Genomic DNA, 8,911 nt, shown 5'->3' with positions numbered 1-8,911 from the left:
GACACTCACTCAATACATCATGAGTGCAATATGAAACAGTTGATGCCACCACATGTTTAGTAACAAAAAAATTGACCCAATGGCAGTGATCAAGGTAATAATCAGAAACATCAGGAATATTATTACCTTAAAATATAATTATCATGTCCGTAGAAACACCGCGGACATTTTCTGTGAGTATTTTTGTATTAAAAATGTTTTCTGTCAAGTAGAGAATGGAAATCTGAAACTAAACATATGAGCTAAAATAAAACAACGGCTCGTTGTATGTTTAGTAAAGATTTCCTTCCTTCTCCATCTTTTTTCTATGTTATACAATAAAATTATAATTATATATGATTAGATTAATCACTGCCAGCCCTTATTTTATGAAATATTATTAAAACACATAAGTGTTTATCTATAGTGTTCGTAACGTAATGCTTTGTGTAAAAGTTCTGTAATTCCTCTTAATTTGTTTTGATATGAATCTTTTTTTCCTTATGAATCTTTCTTTAACCTACTTTAGAATCTCTCCTTTTTATAACCTAATCTAGGTACGTGCGTATCTGGCTTTTTACGGCACCGATTTCAAAGTCAAAAACTGTGACCTTTTTTTTCACAGCATTCTCGAAGTCGGTGTGGTAAAGATGTATTTATTTGTCTTTTTTTTTAGAATTTTATATTAGCTTAGACTTTATTAAAAAAGTAGAATGTTTTATCTTGAATAAATTATGTTTTTTTTTTACGTGTAACAAATTTTTCAGTTTTTTTATTGCTATTTAAAATTTCGTTCCTGTTCTGGCACTGCATTGATATTGAAGGCATGTTGGTACATATTTGAAATTTTTCACTCAACTGTATAGATCTATTTCCTATGTACCTGCCAAATTTCATTAAAAAATATTCATGACCAAATACCGTATTTTTTGACCCAGTGGAGGTACCATTTCCACCTCTTTTAGTATTACTGTTACTGTTACACTTTATAAAACTGTTTCTACTATTGTAACTGTTACTTTTTGTTATAAATTCTGTTTTTTTTTTTACAGTTATCAGTGATTTTCATTCGGTTTTAAAATTTCGATTCTGTTCCGGAGGTGCATTAATATTGAAGGCATGTTGGTACATACTTAAAATTTTTCAGGCAACTGTATAGATCTATTTTCTATGTGCCTGCCAAATTTAATTAAAAAATATTTATGACCACATACCCTATTGTTCTGCACAGTGAAGGTATGTATTTCCACTTCCGTTACATAGTGTTAGGGAATGGGGCGGTTTTTGACAGTGGAAAATTCAGTATTTTTGATTTTTGATTCATTATAATGATATATTTTATTAGAACTGTTACACAAACTTTTTTTTAATAGCCTTTTTCTACTAAGAATATTTGTGTTTTCTTTTTTTATAATTGTTAAATGATTTACACAAAAACTAACAAGTATAATTAAGGTGGTTATATATATATATATATATATATATATATATATATATATATATATATATATATATATATATATATATATATATATATATATATATATATATATATATATATATATATATGTATATATATATATATATATATATATATATATATATATATGTATATATATATATATATATTGATGGCTAACTCTTTTCCTCCACCAAAATTAGTTTAAAGGCAAAATTCTGCAAAATAAAATTTAAAATGCTAAAATTAAAATTATTTAACACTATTTTATGACGGTTCTGCATAAAAATCATTGAAAACAAAAACAGCATTTTCTCAGCTTTTTCCATACCCATAATTTACCACATAGCCACCTTAAGCTATATATGATATATAAAAATTATAAATATATTTAAAAAAATTCTTTATAAATTAATGGTGACTTTTTAAATTATTTAATTATGATTAATAACCGACCCAATTAAATAGTAGTATTATGATTGTTGAATTTAATTTAGTGCATCATGGGACCTCACAAGAAAACAAATCTATTTTATGGTAAAGCTAAAACTTATTTAGCTTGTAATTTTCCAATACCAGCTCATTTTAATATTGGCTGTAGAAATGGACATGTACTGCATATATTTGCAACTAACAATGATTCATATAAAGTAACTGTAGAACTAATCGGTAAGTATTTTAACATCAAAATTTGGAGTCAGATTCAGCAACTAGTTAGAACATCAAAAGTCTTTGTAAACCATTTTTCACGAAATTCGAAACCATTTGTTGACATCTGCAACATGCTCTTTGCATACCAATTAACAACATCTGCTGTGGCACAAACATCGCCATCAATTGCAACCTCAATTGACTTTGCTACATGTTCTTCATTTTCTTCTCAACAAATCAGTGATTCATCTGTATCAAATAATGATCACTTATCTCCTTTATCTCGTCCTACTTTAAAAACCTCTTCTCATGAACCACTATCCAGTTTGAGAGCTAACCAGTTGAGTCCCAAAAAAAAGGTTATGAGAAAGAGATTAACCATTTTGGCAAACGAAATGGCAATTACGAAGAGAAAGCATAAATAGGATATTAAAGGTTTAAGAGATAAGGCAAAAGCTAGACCATACAGATTTAAATATCTAAATCAAGTTATTACTCGTAAGGAAAAGATAATTTCTCAACTTAGAAAAAAATTAAAAGAAAAGTTTTTAAATTTACAGTTCTTCAAAAAACTTCAAAATAATTTTTTTTTGTTTGAAACAACAGTTGACATCTACGCAAAGAAAGTTTTCTTATCAAAAGGCAATGTTAAGCCAACAACTTGCTAAAAAAAATTCTGCAATTCTTGTACTGCAAAATGACATTCTGAATTTACAGAAAGAGTTGGAGGAAATTCAGCAAGTAACACAAAACACAAAAAATGAAAAATGCTACTCAACAGATATTAGGAGATTTATATATGGCTACCGATTTAGTCAAATTCCACATTGTACAACTGTAGAACAAATGATGCGTGAGCTTGGTGTGCTTTTAGACTTACAGGCTGCTGAGATAGCATTTACAACAAAAGATCTAACACTTGGTTTTGATGCAACAACCCAGGAGGGTGTTCATGTAAATGCTGTGCACTTGACAACGGAATCAGTATGGTTGTAGCTATTGATCAACTTCCTGGAGGTACAGCTTATGACTATCAGACATTGTTGTACAGCTGAACAAACTTTGCTACAAGGATGCAAAAGGTACTCTAACTAATCTAAACCATTCTTTTACTTTAATATATTTAGTTTTCTGAAAAAATTTTGAGTTAAAATGAAATATTATAATTAGTGCATGTTTTTATTTCACATTCTTCTTGCAATTGCCAAAATGAGCTTTTTTATGATATTCGTATTCGTGAGTTGTATTTTTTAGCTTTAATTGGAAAGCTACTTTCTGGTCCTAAGATGACAAAATTTTATATTGCACCAGGTACGGGACTTGACTTCATATCTGGCATTCAAATAGTAAAAGATGTTTGGAACACTCTTATTGAGAGCAGCAAAAATCCTTTATCTCTGAAAAACTGATTTCTTTGGTAATGATATTGATGATGTAGTTTTTGATTCAATAATCAGCTTTTGCCCTGTAACTGATGAAATGAGTAAAGCATTAGCTGACTGCCTTAATGCAGTTATTAGCGTCAGTGACAGGCAGAACAAGCGGCAATTTGAAATGAGTTCTAATGATCACCTTAAAGACCAGACTAAGTCAGCTAGGCTTCACAACATTGATTCAGAAGAACTTATGGGTATGTTTAGCGCTGCAAAGCACAAAGCTCCAAATGCCACTCTTTGTTTTCTTTCTTCAAAACTTCGTGCTTGCAAAAACAAAACAACTGCTCTGCTATGCAAAAAGCCAAATGATATTCAAAACAAGTTGATATTATGGGCTATCTCTAATGCCAGAAAAAAGCAGTTTACAAATATGCAATGTCATAATGACCTGAAGTTAGAATTGATAAAACGAATGGCAGATAAAATTCAGAAAAAAGAAAACAAAGAACGTAGAAATGTTAGTGTTTAGTTACAATAAATCAGTACACTCTAGGTAAATGGCATATGCCATTACCAGATAGTTACACTAACACTATATAACTTTCTTTTTATTATAACTTATAATCAAATCTATTATATTTCAGGTTAAAAAGTATTGAAGGGTCTACTTCTATCGATTTTTCTGTTTGGTAATGGGAAATGTGTTGTGTATCAGGAGTTAAGTGATTTTGAATTTTTTTTTTAAGTTAGGAAATCATTCTCATCTTCTCTAATTTGTAATGGGTTTTTCAGTTATTGTGCTAAATATCTAATATAATTTCATTTATCTTTTATTGCAAGGTTTTTACTATGATGGCAGTTTGCTACTGTAGATGTTCATCTTAAAGACCTCAAGATTATATTTATTAATTCAGTAATAACAGTTACATGTTAATTTATTATACATTAGTTAATTGTTAGCCTTAATTTTTTTTTTAATTTTATATATCTGATATATTTTATCTTATCTGTCATTGCAAGGTTACACAACATAATGAAAACCACACGATTGCTTCGATGGATGTTGATCTTTTTTATATCAAGATTAAACCGGTTCATATTATTTTAGAGATTGATTTTGTTTATTAATGCAATAATAACAGTTATAAATTTATTTATTATCCGCGACATAAGGCATCCTTATTAAATAGGTATAGCGATATTAATTTAGGGGTTTACTTTATTTTAGATATCATTGGATGTGGTTTCGTTTGCGTACTAAAGAATCGACTTTTTCTAGCTATGGATGTCACAGTTTTGTTTGCTTCAAAAACTAGGCTTTCTTCAAAGCTGCAATTCTGTTAAAAACATTACTAAGCAAAAAAGAAAATGATTATTAGAGTCTAAATTTTTTGTTAAAGAAGTATGTAAAAAAATTATTTTTATTTTTGCGGTTTGTTGGAATTTATATAAAGTTAGATAGATATATGGACTACGGAAAGGAAAATGAAGGAGAGCCGTGGTGGATATGCCCCCCCCCCCTCCATTGTTTAGATGAATATTTTTGTGTAGGTTTTTAGTTGAACTATATGGTGTTATATGATTGTTTTTTTGCACTTCGGCCCCCACTAAAATGTCACGCCTTTTCCGATGTTATATATGTATATATATCTTTTTTGTATATATATCTTTCATTGAAATTCATTAGTAACGATAAAAATGAGACGAAAACGCTAAGGCTTTTAATTATTTAAATTTCACCTATACGCTAAAGAAAATCTAGCCTTGGTGCATATTTAATAAAATAAATATTTATACCCTTAACCATATATATATATATATACATATACATATATATATATATATATATATATATATATATATATATATATATATATTAGGGAAGGGCATAAAACAGGGTATAACACAGGGCATAAAACAGGGCATAAAATTAGGGTAGGGCATAAAACACTAAAGTCATTAAAAAAAATACTATGGGTATTTTACATTTTAAATATGGGTAGTCCTATGGTTGGTCCCAGCAGTCCGAAAATTAGAAAATTTATAATTTTTGTAAATAATAAGAGGGGCAGGGTCACTTACAAATATTTTAAAGATATCTTAAGGGTTACTTTTGTAGCCTGATATATCTATTTTTAGATTATGTTTTGTTTCATTGCAAAAGATGATGGAATTGGTCAGCCCTACCCATTGAAATACATGTTTATATTTGAGAGGTAGGGGGGGGCGTATATATTTTTTCCTACATATTTTAAATAAAAAATATTTTTACATTTGCATTTATTTTTTAAAAAAAAGATCATTTTAAAGTTTTCAACCAAAATTTTTTTTCTGTTGTCTGAAATTTTACCCGATGATCTGCAACAACTAATAAATTAGCTTGGCTATCTTCTTCGTTTCGGAAATTTTTAATGAAGTCTTGACCAAGTTTAATAGCACGTTCTGCACTATCATTTACAACAAGAAGACCAGTGACATAATTTTTAAATCTAATGTAACCCGAAAATTTTTCCCAGTTTGATGAACTGATTTTAAGCCATTCTGTCTCATGTAATGTCATTTTTAATAAATCAAATAAAAACCAGCTTTCAGGACCAATAAAATCTTCAATACTTTTAGTTATTTTTTTTTCATTGTTAGTAAAAATATCAGAATTCAGTTTCCCCATCTTATAACTGGTGGGCTTCGCTATTTGAGCTAATTTAAGAGCTAATTTTTGTAGCTGATCTACAGATAAACATTTATCAGCAAGACATAACCACAAATCTTTCATTTAAATATCAGTTGTGCTTTTTAAGTAATTTCAGTACGGCTTCTGCTGGTTTGAAACTGAATTCAGAATATTGTATCATTTCATTAATAGCTTTTAGATCTAAAGAAGGTGCTATAGCAGGGATAGGAGCTTTAATAAACCATGGAACATAAAATAGTGCTGTAAATGAAGCAATTTCATAAATCAGCTTTCCCTCTTGCAATGATATTATGTTAGGACATAAGTTACTGAATTGTGGCTGAAGAAGATCATATGTTAAATAATAAACTCCCTGTGCCATAAACCTGACATGATGCGAAGCCATTGGAAATCTAAATTGAAATTTTGTTACTTTGCCACCTAACCAAAGAACTACTAATTGTATAAAATACTGGTAGTCAGGAATGTTAATGATTCAGAAGCCTAAATTTCAAAAAACTTTATTATTAAAACTTATAATTAAACACATAAATCTAAATAGGACAATTAAACCAACCTGCTTTTCCAAAAAAGATATAATTTTTTTTTCTGAGTCAAATCGTTTTAGGTTATCATAATTTATCTTCTTTTTAAGAATCGATTTCCAATTACCCTTCAGCCTATCAAATAACTCAGTCTTAGGTCCACTTGTTTTACCACAAGTAAGAACATTTGAAAAGTGCTAAAATATATTTATTTCAAATCATTTAAATAAATTTTATTAATAAAGCATTTAATTCATCAAGAAATATTAATAATTAAATATATAAATAAATATAAAAATATTATATGATTTTTTCAATATTTACCTTAATATGTAATTCATAAACGTGATGACGACAAGCCATTTAAATTAAAGCTTTTCCTCTCCACTGCTCAATAAGAGTACAGACTCCTTTTAGCCAACCAGTATTTGTAACTGTGGTGTCAAAGGACAGACAATCAACATAGTCAAATAGCTCCCAGTCTTGTAAAGTTTTTTTGATTGCTTTCCCAAAAGACTTAGCAGTGCCATCTTTCACAATTAAAATACCCAAAAGTTGGGATTCTGAGAGATCTGGTGAACTGATTAGTACAGCTACTCTTTCAACTTTTTCTTAACCAAGTTCTTTCATTTCTAACATAATTTTTGGGTCAAAATGCACAGTAAGACTTTTACCCTTAGCCAATGTAATAAAGTTGTCTTTGATATTACAGGCAGTTTTTAATTTTTTCTGCCTCAAAATACTTTGTTTAGAAATAGAAAAATCATCTGTCGTTCCAGAACTATTATTTATAAGAGAAGCAAGAGTTGCACTCAGTGCAGTCGAACTTATTCCATATCGTGATGCTGTTGGAGCTAAATCTTTTCCTATATTTTTGGAACAATAAGAGGAACAACATTAGATTTTCTAATTTTTCTAGAAGGCTGTAGATACTCTTCATCTTGTTTATCATCAAAAGTATTAAAAATTTTTGTTTTGTTTTCATATTTCTCAGTAACCAATTCTTTCTGTTTTCTTACGGACTTTTGTTCTTTGATTTCTTATTTTCATTTCTCTTTTTGTTTTGTTTTTTACAAATTTTTGTGAAATTTTATCTTTACCCAACATTTTCTAAACACGCGCTTCTTTCTGGTCATTAAGAAAATCTGCATCTTCTCTTCTAGTTTTTGTATCTTTAGTTTTATCTTGCATAATAATACCTTCACAATTCTTTTGACTTACATCAAATACCTCCTCTAGCATTCTTGAAAACTGTTCTCTTTTTAAAACTAAATTTGTACTTAAACGGTTCCTGTGTTTGTTTAAATCTTTTCTCTTCTTTTCTAAGTCAACAATCTTGTCTCTAAAACAAATGTAGAAGAATGCATTAAAATAAATGTAATTTATTATAAATATATAAAATTGTATGACTTTATAATTGCTACTTATATAACATAAATTTGAAATTGGATTAAAATAAAAATGAAAATTATTTTGAATTTATAAAAACCTGATATGCTTGTCAGTATTAATAAAAGGAATTCCTGCTTTTTGCCATATTTTCTTCACCTCATAAACAATGCATGGTAAACATTTTTGGAGACAACCGCCTATTTCAGCACATTGTGCAGTAAAGAAATCACCAAGAGGACATGAAGCTATACTAACTGAGGAAATGTTTGGAAAATCAGCTCTTAGCATAAGATCTCTGTAATGGTATTATTGCAATACAGTTTTTTTAGTTGGCAATTGTGTATTAGGTATTGCTCCAATTCTTTTTCCAACAAGAAAAAATTCACGATGAGATATTTTTCAAAAAATATTGCTTGTTTGCATTATTTTTATTTACACTAAGATAAAAATTTTAAAAACTACCGATTTTTTTAACTTAACCCTTCCCCCCCCTACCTCCCATATATAAACATCATGTATTTTAATGGGTAGGGCTGACCATTTCCATCATCTTTTGCAATAAAACAAAACATAATCTAAAAATAGATACATTAGGCTACAAAAATAACCCTTAAGATATCTTTAAAATATTTGTAAGTGACCCTACTTATTATTTACAAAAATTATAAATTTTCTAATTTTCGGACTGCTGGGACCAACCATAGGGGTACCCATAAAAAAAAATTACATTTTTTTAATACACATATCAAAAGGAACCAGAAAAATTATTATGGTATTTTTTTTAATGACTTTTATGTCATTAAAAAAAATACCATAATAATTTTTATTTGGTGTTTTA

The 8,911-nt window shown here is 28.6% G+C and overlaps 1 protein-coding gene across 2 annotated transcripts; it reads right to left on the bottom strand.

The window, feature by feature from the left end:
- Positions 1-5,757: 5,757 nt before the first annotated feature.
- Positions 5,758-8,501, bottom strand: LOC136088837 (uncharacterized). Of its 2 annotated transcripts, none has more exons than XM_065813748.1 (4): positions 8,171-8,501; positions 7,006-8,023; positions 6,714-6,878; positions 5,758-6,640 (listed from the first exon to the last, which is right to left on the bottom strand). In XM_065813748.1, the coding sequence occupies exons 1-2, from the start codon at positions 8,359-8,361 to the stop codon at positions 7,792-7,794; spliced, it is 423 nt and encodes a 140-aa protein (XP_065669820.1). In that variant the 5' UTR covers positions 8,362-8,501; the 3' UTR covers positions 5,758-6,640; positions 6,714-6,878; positions 7,006-7,791. Both variants share the same exon structure in this region, with proteins under 2 accessions (XP_065669820.1, XP_065669821.1).
- Between the last annotated feature and the right edge of the window lie 410 nt (positions 8,502-8,911).

The sequence above is a fragment of the Hydra vulgaris genome, chromosome 12, assembly GCF_038396675.1.
Source record: "Hydra vulgaris chromosome 12, alternate assembly HydraT2T_AEP".
NCBI lineage: Eukaryota > Metazoa > Cnidaria > Hydrozoa > Anthoathecata > Hydridae > Hydra > Hydra vulgaris.
The sequence above is the reverse complement of the archived record's forward strand: the minus strand, read 5'-3'. Positions and strand labels throughout refer to the sequence as shown.

Excerpts from the sequence above, each read along its gene's own strand:
- LOC136088837 (XM_065813748.1), bottom strand. The coding sequence starts at position 8,361 with ATGCTAAGAGCTGATTTTCCAAACATTTCCTCAGTTAGTATAGCTTCA. Across the intron at positions 8,024-8,170 it reads AATACTGACAAGCATATCAG|AGACAAGATTGTTGACTTAG; the intron begins GTTTTTATAAAT and ends CATTTGTTTTAG.